Below are 15,470 nucleotides of genomic sequence, written 5' to 3'. Positions count from 1 at the left end.
TCAATTTATTTATTTTTTGGATAAAATAGGTCATCCTTTGAAACTATTTTTATACTTTTCTGTGCATTCAGCTCCACTGGCTGGTACTTGACAGACTTGCTGCCACCGATCCTCTTCAGACGGGCGAAGAAGGTCTGGGACTCCTTGTTGCCTGCTCCAGTTGGGGTGTCATGGACATCAGACTCATCAAATACACTGTCCTCCTCTGGAAAAAAACAAAACACACACATGATATCCAAAACTCTCAAGTCTTACTCCAGATTCATTTCAAGCCCAGTCCAGTAATGTAATCATCTTTCTGGTGCTACCTTTCTCTTTCTCGCTATAGCGGCTGATGTTGGAGTTGTCACTGTAGAGGGGTCCGGCGGTGGCATGGGGTCTACAGCTGTGGTACTGGGCATTCAGGGTGTTGATGGTGATGTGGATCAGGTGTAGAACCCCTTTACTCACATCCATGTCCCTGTAGGGGTACTGGGACCACACACAGGATCGGTAGGAGTGGAGTGTAGGAGAGTAGAAAGCAACACCAATATTTATGAATTAGCTGTTGTTCCCAGTAAAAATGATTCACAACCAGACTTTTAAGTGCCGGTAATCAATTATACACACACTGTATACAGTTTTCAATGTAAACACATTCACATAGTGGATAAGGTTTCATTATATTCCAAACATGGGTAGTGTGTACCTTGTAGAGGATGACCAGCAGGGCTTTGAGCCACATCTGTCTGATGTGTGGCTGCAGGGCCCAGAGAGAGCAGCGTGGGGGCTGCTGGAAGTAGTGTCTGAGCTGGGGGCATGTGCAGTACTTCAACACCTGGACCACCAGGGGGAGCAGCTGCTTCCCCAGCCCAATGTTGTAGTCCATCACCTGCAGGAGATATCACATCACGCTAGGTTCTTCTTGAAGCTTGACAGATTTTCATAATCAGCAGCAGCAACATGAAACTTAAACTTTATAGAGGGAAACATGACAAAAAAATCCCATCTTAAACTTACTCTCAACTGAAGGAGATGAGAGCCAGGGATATTTCTGGGGATTCAACTCTAAATGTATTCAAGGATAATCATTCAAACTATTTTTACAGCGTCAACTCGCCGTCATTCATAAGGTTACTTGATATTCTCTGACCTGTGCGATGCCAGCAATGAAAGCATTGAAGGAGGTTGAGGTCCTCATCTTCTGGGGTGCGATCATGAAGCAACCCTCCTGCTGGTCAAAGCCCAGCAGTAGATACAGGTGGCGCTTCACCGTGTTGAAGGCCTTGGCACTGCCAATGTCTGCCTCGGCACTGCTCTTGTCTTTGGCCATGAACTTCATCAGCACCATGATGAGCTGGTGCACCGTCTGGTGATCTATCCCAGCATCCTCTGGGAGCAGGTCCCTGATGACCGAGTCGTCCTCCGGTGAGGGGCTGTGGCCTAGGAGAGGGGCTGAAGCGTCAGGGTTAAAGGGCGGGAGGAAGCGTGCTGCAGACAGGGGAGCGGATGGAGAGGAGAGGGACGGTGAAGCAGGTGAACAGAGAGGGAGATAGTACGACAGTCATCTCATTTGGTCTACATTCAGCAGGGTGATTACATATATGACACCACTAACATATTCATGGCATATGTCAAACGCAAACAGAAAATGTGAAAAGCTATCAAGATAGCAAGAGTAACCGTTTTCTCCCATTCCAACAGTATAATTAGTTTTTGCCTGAGACTAAAATAGAATGCACAATCTATGAACTCTGGATGAAAAGCAATGAATGTCAGTGAAGAGCAAACATTGTTTTTTCAAGTTTCCTGATGCACATCAACTTTACCAATTGCCATAAGGTATTTATTTCTCCCACTATGATGTGATTATGCTGAAGGGAATGTTGATCTGGTTCAGTTGTAATAAGGTGAGTCAGATTTGGGTTGTTATTTACCTGGCAGGACTTTCTCTATCATATCTCCCAGAGTCGGGGCAGAGTGCTCTTGCCTCGTAAGTCTTAGAGCTAAAAACCATACATGAGAACACAATTTAGGAGAATGTTCTGGGGAAGTAGCAAAGGACACGTCTGAGCTTCCAGACAACCCTATACATCCCAATGTCTCACACCATTCACACAAAGTGACCCCAAGACGTATGTGGATCCTAAGACTAGTAATTCTATTAATAATTTAGCTTCCACTTGCTTACATGAAGAATAATGTGAAGCACTCAAGCTTAACAACCACACACAGTCTAAAGCCAACCCCTTCACCCAGAAACTCAGACAGCATCCTGTGCAGAGTCAATGAGGAAATCACAGATAAAACAGAACTCTTACATCCGGCAAGAGAACGAATCACAGAAAACAATTGAATAAAACAAACAGGAACACAGGTACTGTTTGTAGGTGTACTAACAGAACAGAGAGATGAATGGATGAGGAGAGAAACAGTAGGAGCATGGGACAGACAAAAGCTGAGACCCACAGACTAGTAGCCTAACCAACCAATGGACACTCTACCAACTGGACACTTACGTAGACGGTTACACAGAGTCTCTGGGAGGGAGAAGGCCCTCTTGGACTCGGACGGGCCCTTGACGCTGTCACGGAGGGAACGCACACTCTTCTGGCGATTCCTGGCAAAGCGCGCCCGTCTGATTTTCCACATCGCTGCATCACTAAGGTTGGCCACGTTGGTGCGCACAGCTGTGATGGCTGACAGGGAGATGGAAGGAAAGATAAATAACATACATCACTGTGACTGTGCCTCATAACACACATCAACTGGAACAGTTATGTTCTTATTTCACAGGTTTATATTTCCCTACTGTACATGCTTTGTTTGTTGTGTTGAACATGTCATAGCACAACTTCTACTATGGAACAGAGAGAATCCTCCAGCTGGGCATACTGGTGGGGAAAGGGAACTCCTTGTTGCAGTCCAAGTGGAGCTGGGCCTCCAGGGAGAGCGTCTCGAAGCGGTTGACAAAGAACTCCCAGCTGAGGGCAGGGACCTCCTGCTTCAGGTGGTGCAGCATCAGCAGCTTGCTGAGGATGATGGGCCGGTCCCTCACCACTGTGTCGAACTGGAAGTCCAGGCACAGACACAAGCCCTAAAGGCACACACAGATACAGACACAGACACACACAGACACAGACACACACAGATACAGACAGAGACACAAGTGTTAGCACTGCACTTACATGTTTGTGTTATTTGTCAATACGGAATTATTTGCTGACATGATGCGAAGCAATTTATCCTCCGAGACAAAAAAGACTATACACGTGTTCAATTGATATAAGAAAAGTGGTTGTATGGTAGTTGAATAAGAGTATTTATCTTGGCCTAGATAGAGCTCTGTTAGTCACCTGTAGTGCTGGGCTCTTGATGGTGTCCAGCAGCAGCCTGGCGCGTGTGGCCACAGCTGGGTTGACATCCTCCACAGAGGCCAGGAAGCAGCAGAAGGCGTGGGCCAGGGAGTACTTCAGCAGGTGATTTTTCGTCACAGAACCAATGTCTAGGAACCGACAGAGCACTGCTACCTTCTCCACTGGGAGTTACCATGACAACACAGACAGGGCATAAGACAATATCTCAGCGCCATGACACAGAGGTAGATAGAACACTAAGTAAAAGGTATAATGAGAACACCACGTTCTACAATCTAATCTGAATGTTTTATCTTGTAAACCTTACTTTTGTACATAGATAACAAACAATGCATCAGTAAACGTCGTCTCTACGAATAATGCAATTTTGTTTTAAAAAAAATACAAATTAAGGTGTAGATCAGCTTTAATATTGCAGATAGATTGTAGCTTATATCAATGTAATTGTCTGCATCATTTCCAATCCCCCATAAAAATAACACAATTTTGTAGATTCCGGATCTCTATGGCAAGACGCATCATTCGCCCAAGTTTCTCAAAATTGGGCCCGTGATTGTCTGAGATATCACGTGTGATGAAAGAACGTACGGATGGAGATCCACAGTATCCTCCCCGATTTCATTAAGGGGGGCAATAATAAATCAAGCAAATGTCTGGTCTATTCATTATTTTCATTGCAAAGGAGTCTTAAAATAAGCATCACTCTAATGCTGATGGGCAATGTACAGTGTCTGTCACTAGATGACACTGTGGAGAAGGAGGCGAGCCAGCATTATCCTAGCCAGATTGCCTCTTCCTCTCTGCCCACAGGCAAAGTCAAGAGGGATAACAGACTTGGGGCTGCAGTCCAAACACTTAAAAGATACACCCTCATTCACTTACCCTCGCCTTATGCCCTTGGGGGAATCACCGTCGCCATCTTGGAGGACGGTCTAAATTATTAGCCAAGCAAGGGAAGTTTAAGCCCTTCAGCCCTCATTTTTAGTCAGCTTCGCGAGTGTACAATTATGCTCACTCCGGGGCCTGACACTCCCCAAAATTCACTTCGAGACGATTGTACATATGCTAAGAAAAGTCGGCAAAAACGTAAAAACAACATCAATGGAGGAGTCAACATACAAGTGTAAGTAAAAACGAATGCAAATAACTTAGAAATTGTACTACAAATGCACATGACGGCACAAACACGTCTCGTAAAAAGTAAACATGTTGCTGTTTGATTATCTTTTGGAAATTGTAGAAATAAAACATGTTCCTTCTTCAGAAGTTCCAGCTAGGCAGGCTAGCGTTAGTTAGCTAATTAATTTGATATCTATCATACAGTAGGCGTATATTAATAATTATATATTTAATATAAGTAGACATGCACTCATAATTAACTGTAGCGCATATAAAGCACCCACAAGCTACTGGCGGCTGAAAACACAATCATCGCGGGGTGAACATGTGACGAATTTCTGGCCAAGGGTGGTCCATTAAAAGTAATTCCTTCATCCCTTGCCCTGCAAGTGTACACTCGTCAGACGTCATGATACGTCATCAGAAGTGTCCAACTAATTTGACGGCTGAGGGGATAGGGTGTGTCTTTTCAGTGTTAGGACCGTAGGCCTGGAATCAGGGGCTAGATGTACAGTTGAAGTCGGAAGTTTACAAACACTTAGATTAGAGTCATTAAAACTCGTTTTTCAACCACTCCACAAATTTCTTGTTAACAAACTATAGTTTTGGCAAGTTGGTTAGGACATCTACTTTGTGCATGACACAAGTAATTTTACCAATGATTGTTTACAGACAGATTATTTCACTTATAATTCCCTGCATCACAAATCCAGTGGGTCAGAAGTTTACATACACTAAGTTGACTGTGCCTTTAAACAGCTTGGAAAATTCCAGAAAATTATGTCATGGCTTTAGAAGCTTCTGATAGGCTAATTGACATCATTTGAGTCCATTGCAGGTGTACCTGTGGATGTATTTCAAGGCCTACCTTCAAACTCAGTGCCTCTTTGCTTGACATCATGGGAAAATCAAAGGAAATCAGCCAAGACCTCAGAAAAAAATTGTAGACCTCCACAATTCTGGTTCATCCTTGGGAGCAATTTCCAAACTCCTGAAGGTACCACGTTCATCTGTACAAACTATAGTACGCAAGTATAAACACCATGGGACCACACAGCCGTCATACCGCCCGCTCAGTCTCCTAGAGATGAATGTACTTTGGTGCGAGAAGTGCAAATCAATCCCAGAACAACAGCAAAGGACCTTGTGAAGATGCTGGAGGAAGCAGGTACAAAAGTATCTATATCCACAGTAAAACAAGTCCTATATCGACATGACCTGAAAGGCCGCTCAGCAAAGAAGAAGCCACTGCTCCAAAAACGACATAAAAAAACAGACTACGGTTTGCAACTGCACATGGGGACAAAGATCGTACTTTTTGGAGAAATGTCCTCTGGTCCTCTGGAGGCTTGCAAGCCGAAGAACACCATCATCCCAACCGTGAAGCACGGGGGTGGCAGCATCATGTTGTGGGGGTGCTTTGTTGCAGGAGGGACTGGCGCACTTCACAAAATAGATGGCATCATGATTACGGAAAATTACGTGGATATATTGAAGCAACATCTCAAGACATCAGTCAGGAAGTTAAAGCTTGGTGGCAAATTGGTCTTCCAAATGGACAATGACCCCAAGCATACTTCCAAAGTTGTGGCAAAATGGCTTAAGGACAACAAAGTCAAGGTATTGGAGTGGCCATCACAATGCCCTGACCTCAATCCTATAGAAAATGTGTGGGCAGAACTGAAAAAGCATGTGCGAGCAAGGAGGCCTACAAACCTGACTCGGTTACACCAGCTCTGTCAGGAGGAATGGGACAAAATTCCCCAAAATTATTGTGGGAAGCTTGTGGAAGACTACCCTAAACATTTGACCCAAGTTAAACAATTTAAAGGCAATGCTACCAAATACTAATTGAGTGCCTGTAAACTTCTGACCCACTGGGAATGTGATGAAATAAATTGTTCTCTACTATTATTCTGACATTTCACATTCTTAAAATAAAGTGGTGATCCTAACTGACCTAAAACAGAGATTTTTTTACTCGGATTAAATGTCCGGAATTGTGAAACACTGAGTTTAAATGTATTTCGCTAAGGTGTATATCATAGTAAATATATATCTGGGACACTTCACAATTAGTATGTTATGTAATTCAGTTATGGATGTCCATTATACATTTTGTATGATATGTTCCGAATTACAAGTTCTATGATATTTACAAAACGCATGATACAGTATGTTACAAATTCCAATTTGTTGTGGCTAACGTTAGCTAGGCTTGGGATTAGGGTTAGGAGATAAGGTTAAGGTTATGAGTTAGATTAAAGGGTTAAGGTTGGGGTTACGGTTTTAGGAGAAGGGATAGCTAACATGCTAAGTGGTTGCAAAATAACTAAAAAGTAGTAAATAGTTGCAGAGTTGCTACTTAGCTAAAGTTGTCCGTGATGAGATTTGAATGTGTGACCTTTGGGTTACTATATGTTTGTGTTATACGCCCACACACTGGAAATTGGTTAATCCCAAAATGTAATGGCTTATTTGCTACGTGTGGCTTATTTTATGGAATAGAAGCTTCATAATGATTAGGTTGTTACAAGTGTAGGACATATAGGACTCGGGACATCCCGACAACTGGGAGAAAACAATACATTATATCGGCATTGTGCCTGGTTTCCACTAGATACCACAGCCACAAAGTCATAAACCCCACCTATTTCTACAATTTATTTGATTAAAATGGGATTTTAAACTTTAACCACACTGCAAACCTTATGTCTAACCATAACCTTAAATTAGGACCAAAAAGCAAATGCTTGTTTTCATGAAATCTTACGATATAGCCCATTTTTCCATAGTGGCTGTGGTAACTAGTGGAAACCATGTGCCTGTTGTTCACACGCGTATCGGCCATCTCATTGACTAGAATGGTTCCACCTGATCCTGCCTCCTCCTGACTGCCTTCCATTTTTGATGACATTTCTTTTCATTGTTAGAGTCGCCACTAGAGTACCTGGTCAATATAATGGATAATCTATGATGTGGGTCATGGTACTGCTTTGGCACCCAACTGGTGTCTTTTTGTTGTTGTTGATTTACACAGAAAAGTACATTACCATACGTTTCAGTACAGATAATATGGGGCCAAAATTAGATCATTAGAATTCATGATCCTCATTATCCTATAATGATCTGTACTCATGACACATCATTTCCCTTAGCAATTGTTCTTGTTATTTTTCAATGTTCCTTTGCTTATGTAATCAATATCTACTTCTAATGATGTTTATGGTCAGAGTATGTTCAATTAAATGTGAATGTAGCATACTGATATTATTATATTATATACTAATTTGTGCTCTGCGGTGCTCTGTGACAATGCCACAATAAAACATTTGGATCTAACTTAAAATATATACAGTACCAGTCAAAAGTTTGGACACACCTACTCATTCAAGAGTTTATCTTTATTTATACTATTTTCTACATTGTAGAATAATAGTGAAGACATCAAAACTATGAAATAACACATATGTAGTAACAAAAAAAGTGTTTCTTTGCCTTGCACACTCTTGGCATTCTCTCAACCAGCGAAACGTAACAGTCTTGAAGCAGTTCCCACATATGCTGAGCACTTGTTGGATGCTTTTCCTTCACTCTGCGGTCCAACTCATCCTAAACCCTCAATTGGGTTGAGGTTGGGTGATTGCGGAGGCCAGGTCATCTGATGCAGAACTCCATCACTCTCCTTCTTGGTCAAATTGCCCTTACACAGCCTAGATGTGTATTTGGGGTCATTGTCCTGTTGAGAACAAATGATAGTCCCACTAAGCACAACTAGATGGGTTGGGGTATCGCTGTAGAATGCTGTGGTAACAATGCTGGTTAAGTGTGCATTGAATTCTAAATAAATCATGGATAGTGTCACCAGCAAAACACCCCCTCACCATCACAGCTCCTCCTCCATGCTTCATAGTGGTAACCACACATGTGGAGATCATCCATTCACCTACTCTGCGTCTCACAAAGACACGGCGGTTGGAACCGAAATACTCAAATTTGGACTCATCAGACCAGAGGACAGATTTCCACCGGTCTAATGTCCATTGCTTGTGTTTCTTGGCCCAAGCAAATCTCTTCATCTTATTGGTGTCCGTTAGTAGTGGTTTCTTTGCAGCAATTCGAACCCGAAGGCCGCAGTCTTTTCTGAACAGTTGATGTTGAGATGTGTCTGTTACTTGAACTATGTGAAGCATTTATTTAGGCTGCAATCTGAGGTGCAGCTAACTCTAATGAACTAATTATCTGCAGCAGAGGTAACTCATTGTCTTCCTTTCCTGTGGCGTTCCTCATGAGAGCCAGCTTCATCATAGCTCTTGATGGTTTTTGCGACTGCACTTGAAGAAACTTTCAAAGTTCTTGACATTTTCTGGATTGACTGACCTTCATGTCTTAAAGTAACTGTTGTTTCTCTTTGCTTATTTGAGCTGTTCTTGCTATAATATGGACTTGGTATTTTACCAAATAGGGCTATCTTCTGTATACCACCCATACCTTGTCACAACACAACTGATGTGTCTCAAATGCATTAAGAAGGAAAGAAATTCCACAAAATAACTTTTAACAAGGCACACCTGTTAATTGAAATGTGACTACCATGTGACTACCTCATTAAGCTGGTTGAGAGAATGCCAAGAGTGTGCAAAGCTGTCATCAAGGCAAAGGGTGGCTACTTTTAAAAATCTCAAATACATTTTTATATATATATATATATATATATATATATATCCATTTTTTTTTTTTTACCCCCTTTTCATGGTATCCAATTGTTTAGTAGCTACTATCTTGTCTCATCGCTACAACTCCCGTACGGGCTCGGGAGAGACTAAGGTTGAAAGTAATGCGTCCTCCAATACACAACCCAACCAAGCCGCACTGCTTCTTAACACAGCGCGCATCCAACCCGGAAGCCAGCCGCACCAAAGTGTCGGAGGAAACACCGTGCACCTGGCAACCTTGGTTAGCGCGCACAGCACCCGGCCCGCCACAGGAGTCGCTGGTGCACGATGAGACAAGGATATCCCTACCCTCCCTAACCCGGATGACGCTAGGCCAATTGTGCGTCGCCCCACGGACCTGGTTACGACAGAGCCTGGGCGCGAACCCAGAGTCTCTGGTGGCACAGCTGGTGCTGCAGTACAGCGCCCTTAACCCCTGCGCCATCCGGGAGGCTTTCAAATCAAATGTAACAATTTTTTGGTTACTACATGATTCCATATGTGTTATTTCATAGTTTTGATGTCTTCACTATTATTCTACAATGTAGAAAATAGTAAAAATAAAGAAAACCCCTTGAATGAGCAGCTGTGTCCAAACTTTTGACTGGTACTGTACGTAAACACACACACACACACACACACACACACACAGAAGCCTCCTATATCATTCACCTGCTTCAAAGCGTATCTTCCAGTCCTTGCTGTTGAAATTGCTGTCCACCAGGTTCCAGAAGATGTCTGCTCCATGGGAGAGGGAGAGGGCATGCAGGAGCTGGGGCACGGCCAGGGAGGCCAGCTGGCAGAACTCGGACTTCAGCATGGTCCACAGTCTAGAACATACAGGTATCACATTAGACGCACACACATCTGGCTGCTCTTCACATGTTTGATGATCCAGTACAACTTTCATTAAGATTATGATCGACAATTTCAGTTGCTACATGTAGCTACATCTCATGGCTCAAGTCATGTTTAAAGAAAGTACTCGCAAAGATATCTGTAGAAAACCAACAAGCTATGTCTGAAACTGCAGGAGGGGCCCCATGCGGTGATGGTGACTGTGATGACCTGGGAATGAGCATCTTTTCCTGGATGTAGGCCAGGAACTGGGGGTGGTCCTTACGGGCCAGGTACAGACACTCTCCGTGGAGACACAGGATCTTCAGACAGTTCAGCATGTTGAACAGGATATTAGGCTCCTCAAACTTGGACATTTCCTACATTGATGAACAGAAGGTAGAGTTCATTTCCTCACTCAATCTTTTCTAATGAGGGGATTATTTTCTTTGATTACGCATCTATTATTTAGACAGTTTATATCTGTACATTACAAGATACTTTAACACTAGATACAGGTGGACTAGCAGGTACCTGCAGAATGGTGTATATTAGCTTGAGAGACACAGGGAGCTGCTGGTAGGAAAACGTATTGTCGGGATTATTCTTCATTGCTGTAGAACAGAAAGCTTTGATATAAAACAAAGCCTAACACTGCCTAGCAAAGGAGAAACTATGCAGTGTTTCCTTTTCATGTTGCACACTGCCTCTGAACTGTTACAGAGAACTGTTCATTCATATTTTTCACATTTGTTGGCTTCAGGTCAAACGATACATTTGGGATTACATTTTTATAACAATGAGGTGTTTACACCGACACAACTGAGCATTGCTCTGCTTGTGTTTCGTCAGATCTATATCAATGCATTGAGACATTCTGTGCTCATTTTTAAACCCTTCCAACCCAAGCCTTAGGTCACCATGGATACATACATGGGTTGTCAGGAGAGTCACTTTGATAGGTAGGGTTGTCAGTGTGTGTGCTGGTAGGGTGGTCCCCTTCCTCTGTCCCTCCCTTTGTCCCTTTTTCAGGTCCAAACACTTGAGGCAACAGCAATGTGTCCTCCAAGCCATCTGTTGGCTCCTATAGGGAAGACACAATCATGTCTATTGACAACCAAATGCAGTAAGAATTACCAACCACTGAAAAACAATTGGGACGCTTCAGGACATCCTTCATGTTGTTTTTACAGGAGTGTGTGTGCATGTGTGTCTCACCACCAGATGTATCTCCTCCCTGGGGGTGAGTCTCTCCAGGAGCTCACAGCCCAGCTGGTAGCATAAGATGCTAGACTGGCACAGGCTGCACTCCAGGGCCTTCTCATCCTTCTGACAGGTGTGGGAGCCCCCCCACGGGGCCTGGAAGACGTTGTTGATGATGCCCACGATGTCTTTCCCCAGGCTGCTTTCCAGAACCATAATCACGCCGTCATCCTGGAGCTCCATCTGGACAAGGAACCAACACAACAGGTTGAACAGGAGAACCCAATAGAAAGTGGGACGGAATTCAACTTGGTGGCTGTGACATATTCAATGAGGCATTGTAAAATGCAGCAAACAGTACTGTATAACTGAACCCATGTCTGGAATGTGCCTTCCGAGCTTCAAAATAATATATTATTATACAGCACACACTTCCTTGCTCACATGCAAACAAACACACCCATTCAGCACACAAACAAAAGGCACATTCATGCTCAAAGATTTGGCCACCTGTTTGAGGATGAGGTCAAACATGAGGATGAAGCAGCTCAGGTTCATGTCATCATCGTCACAGTCCAGGTCCAGGGCACAGTGTCCTGTAGCATGGCCTAGGTTCTTAAAGGGACTGCAGTGCAGGGGGCTCCGGAATGGGCTCCGGAACGGACTGGGGAATGGGCTCAGGGTGTTGTGCTGCCCAAGACGGCCTGGTTCTGAAACCACGCTTTCCTAGGAACATCACGCACCCACACACACACACAAACGTGTAATTGTTTCATATTTGTACTATCCTTAGAATTACCCTCCCAAGTTATCAAGGTGTGTTCAGGTGTAGAAATATACTGCAAATATACTGTCGATAGATGAGCCGAAGGCTTTAACTTTCAATGATAAATCTGAACGATGGTAAAACTCAATTAAGCCCCTTAAACAGGACTATATTTAGACTTCAGCAGTTACCATGACAACGCACGGGCTGTGGATGGTTGACAATAGAGGGTAGCTAGATAACAAGAATTTTCCTATTGTGGATGTAAACTGTATCTGTCCTGAGCTCATTTGTTCTTCTGTTACTGTTCATTGATAGAAAGGAAATATATGAGCGATAAGAGCTTTTTTCTTTGGCATTGAGGTTGTTTTGCATGGGAGTTGATGACATAGTATGACATCTCACCCTCCGAGCCTCAGTATTTTCCCCAGTTAGATTTGAGACGTGAGCCTTCCTCTGATTGGCCAGTTCCTTCACAGAGTTCACCCCATCAGAGAACATCCCGACCAACAGCTGCAGAGGCACTACAATGTCCAGCTCTGACAACACCTGGGTCCATCCAGACACATACAAACAAACACACCAACAGATATACACACACACACACACAAAGATGCAGACCAAACTCATACGCACCCACAAGACACATTAATGACAAAAACAGGTTTACACACGCACATATGAAACACACAAACAAACAAATGTTAAGAGAGGCAAAAGACAAGACACTAGAATGTAGTACACATACTCCTGTAGTGCTGCTTTGAGTGTGACCTATATAGTCAGATTGAATTACTTTGGTGTCTGTAATCACAGTCATGACAGAAAACGTGAAAATCCATCCACGTATAAATAGGACAGCAGGCTGTGAGTGCATATGGAATCAAAAGCAAAATCCCTCCTCTCTCCCCCTCAGAACTCTGGTCTCATGCTAGCCGTGTGACCCAGTTCGATATTCAGTAAAGCCCCTGCCCAGGCACTCACACATCATGACAACCTGTCCATTTCACACATGAAATTAACCACTCAATATGAAATGGACACTCGTAAAAAGCCACAGGCCTTATACTCACATGCAGCCAGAGCAGAGCCTGCTCCTGCACAGAGGCTGGGTAGCCTGAGAACCTGCAGCTAATGAACCCAAACATCTCCTCCATGGAGAAGGGCAGAGGGCACAGCTCAATGTCAAACATCTTGCTGCAGGGAGAACAGAGGGGAGAGGTGGGGAAATGCTTTTAGAGCTGAGGCTTAGTATTACGTCTCTCTCAGGTGTAACAATGGAAACTAAGCAAGTCTGTTTTCACTGTCTACCCATGACTGTGTTTCACATAGCATTCAAACTTTCTCATGAGAGAGAAAATGATTTCTGCGTCAACAGTAACCATAGGAACCCATTGACGTAGAGGAGGTAGTACAGTGAACTGGGCGACTTGGAGGAAGTTCAATATACAGTACCTGAGCACCTCTCTGAACTCCTTGAGCTGCTGGTCAGGCACCTCAGTGCGGATGGCCTCCAGCCATTCTGGCATGAAGCACTCCCACAGCGGCTGGCTGATCACGTTGTAGGGGATCAGGCTCAGGATCCTGTTCAGCCCCTCTTTCAGCTGGGTCACCGTGTTGCAAGACTTATCCCAGTAACCCCCCACCTGGGGATATGGGTGCATAGACACATACACAGGTCAGGTATAACCATGGAGGGTATTCACCAAGGAACACAACCAACACTTGCTGTCCCTACAATGTGCATTGCCTCTAGAAAAACAGTCCTAACCTCATACTACCCTACACCCACCATTACACCCTACAACCCCTCACGATCACCCCCTGCAGCTCAACCACCTTGACCCTCCAACACCTCTCTTCCTCCACCATTCCCCCGCTCCTCCTCACTCTGGCAAACTCCACAGGCTTGGGCAGCAGGCACATCACCATGACATCGAACCGCACGTCACACACGGTCTTCAGCCACTTGGTGACAAACTGTGGCTTGAGCTTCTCCACCAGGGAGCCCACCTCATCGTCCATCATGTAGGCTGTGGAGTGGAACCACTGGAACACCATGCTCACCAGCCGCGCCAGGCTCTCTGTGGGCGTGTTCTCACTGGGGGTGCACAGGCTCACCTACAGGGATGGGGGAAAGGATGTAGGGTATCATGGTCAATCAGGGGCTTCCAAGATTGGAGAGGGATACGGTTAAAGCATATAATGTTGCACTATGAAGAGAGTACAGCCCGGGCTGGTAATAAGAGCCCAGACAGGTGTGTCAACATCCTAATCTCACTACTGCGATAGTGAGTGATAGACCAGCGAGCCACGCACCAGGAACCAGATGCCAAACTGACTGAGGAGCCTCTGGTCGTGCTGGTCGTCCTCTTTGTTATCGAAGTCGATGTTGTCAAGGGAGTGGTGAGAGGCAGAGAGGCCCATCTGACGACGCCTGTTCAGCTCAAACTCACGCAGCTCTGCGTGGATCTCTGCCTCCTTCAGTAGGCTGATGTTGATAGATGGATGGAGAGAGGGGGAATCAAGAATGAGACAGACAGAAAGACAGAGGAAGATAGATAGATAGATAGTGATAGAGAGGTAGATAACTGGTTGAATTCAGTGCAATTGTGAAGCATACGGTTGTTTGCCTGTGTTGTCTGTGATGTTCACCTGATAACAGCCTCCACAGTGCACACCAACTCCTCTGCCCCACACTCGCGGGTGTTGATGGGAGGGGGAGAGGTTTGGTAGAGATGGGTCTCCGCCGCAGCCCCCGTCTCGCTGCTGTGGTGGTTGACATGGCAACGCTTGCAGTAGCGGACGGGCCGGTTGCCATGGCGCCCACAGCAGCCAGCTGAGAAGCAGGTGACAACCGCCCTCCTGACATGAGAGCTACAGTTCTACAAGACAGAGAGGGGACAATGAGAGGACAACTCCTCGTATCATTTTAATATAAAAATTTGAATTATTTTGGTTACAGAAATCTAAACTGTTTGCACCATTTAAAGGGAAATGGGAAAAGGGAAAAGGGAAATTTCTAACATTTTCAACTTCTCAACATCTCCAGCTCCACTGCAACATCAACATATAAGAAAATTGCATGTTTTTATGTTTTGTAGTAAAAAAGACAGAGGAAGATAAGTGTTTCCAATGACATCATCAACCAATTAGTAGACAATTAGTAGGAAAAACCTTCTCATAATTGGTTAAAATCACACAATGCACACTGATGATGTCATTGGAAACACTTACACTGAATATACCACCTTTGCCCACAGAACAGCCTCAATGCTTTGTGGCATGAACTCTACAAGGTGTCGAAAGCTTTCCACAGGGATGCTGGCCCATGTTGATTCCAATGCTTCCCACAGTTGTGTCAAGTTGGCTAGATGTCCCTTGGGTGGTGGACCATTCTTGATACACACATGGGAAACTGTTGAGTGTGATAAACCCAGCAGTGTTGCAGTTCTTGACACAAACCGGTGCGCC

At 44.4% G+C, this 15,470-nt stretch overlaps 1 protein-coding gene across 6 annotated transcripts in view; it reads right to left on the bottom strand.

The window, feature by feature from the left end:
* LOC110497864 (protein unc-79 homolog) overlaps window positions 1-15,470 on the bottom strand; it is a 50,151-nt gene that overhangs the window by 16,398 nt on the left and 18,283 nt on the right. For 3 of the 6 annotated variants that reach the window (XR_002469728.2, XM_021574301.2, XM_021574305.2), the window contains exons 12-31: window positions 14,652-14,881; window positions 14,316-14,487; window positions 13,887-14,117; window positions 13,452-13,642; window positions 13,070-13,193; window positions 12,402-12,545; window positions 11,741-11,956; window positions 11,246-11,473; window positions 10,961-11,111; window positions 10,562-10,641; window positions 10,259-10,407; window positions 9,863-10,020; window positions 3,336-3,517; window positions 2,875-3,076; window positions 2,499-2,678; window positions 1,917-1,985; window positions 1,133-1,470; window positions 689-871; window positions 309-471; window positions 56-205 (exon numbers count right to left, since the gene is read on the bottom strand). Coding sequence is in view for 5 of the 6 variants with exons in the window: in XM_021574301.2 (XP_021429976.1) it covers window positions 56-205; window positions 309-471; window positions 689-871; window positions 1,133-1,470; window positions 1,917-1,985; window positions 2,499-2,678; window positions 2,875-3,076; window positions 3,336-3,517; window positions 9,863-10,020; window positions 10,259-10,407; window positions 10,562-10,641; window positions 10,961-11,111; window positions 11,246-11,473; window positions 11,741-11,956; window positions 12,402-12,545; window positions 13,070-13,193; window positions 13,452-13,642; window positions 13,887-14,117; window positions 14,316-14,487; window positions 14,652-14,881 (3,541 nt within the window). In the remaining variant the exon portion in view is untranslated. The remainder of the gene's footprint in view (window positions 1-55; window positions 206-308; window positions 472-688; window positions 872-1,132; window positions 1,471-1,916; window positions 1,986-2,498; window positions 2,679-2,874; window positions 3,077-3,335; window positions 3,518-9,862; window positions 10,021-10,258; window positions 10,408-10,561; window positions 10,642-10,960; window positions 11,112-11,245; window positions 11,474-11,740; window positions 11,957-12,401; window positions 12,546-13,069; window positions 13,194-13,451; window positions 13,643-13,886; window positions 14,118-14,315; window positions 14,488-14,651; window positions 14,882-15,470) is intronic. The other 3 variants (XM_021574302.2, XM_021574303.2, XM_021574304.2) reach the window with 3 other exon arrangements.

This window comes from Oncorhynchus mykiss, chromosome 19, assembly GCF_013265735.2.
Source record: "Oncorhynchus mykiss isolate Arlee chromosome 19, USDA_OmykA_1.1, whole genome shotgun sequence".
NCBI classification, from domain to species: domain Eukaryota; kingdom Metazoa; phylum Chordata; class Actinopteri; order Salmoniformes; family Salmonidae; genus Oncorhynchus; species Oncorhynchus mykiss.
Note: the sequence above shows the minus strand (reverse complement) of the source record. Positions and strands in the feature narration are given on the sequence as shown.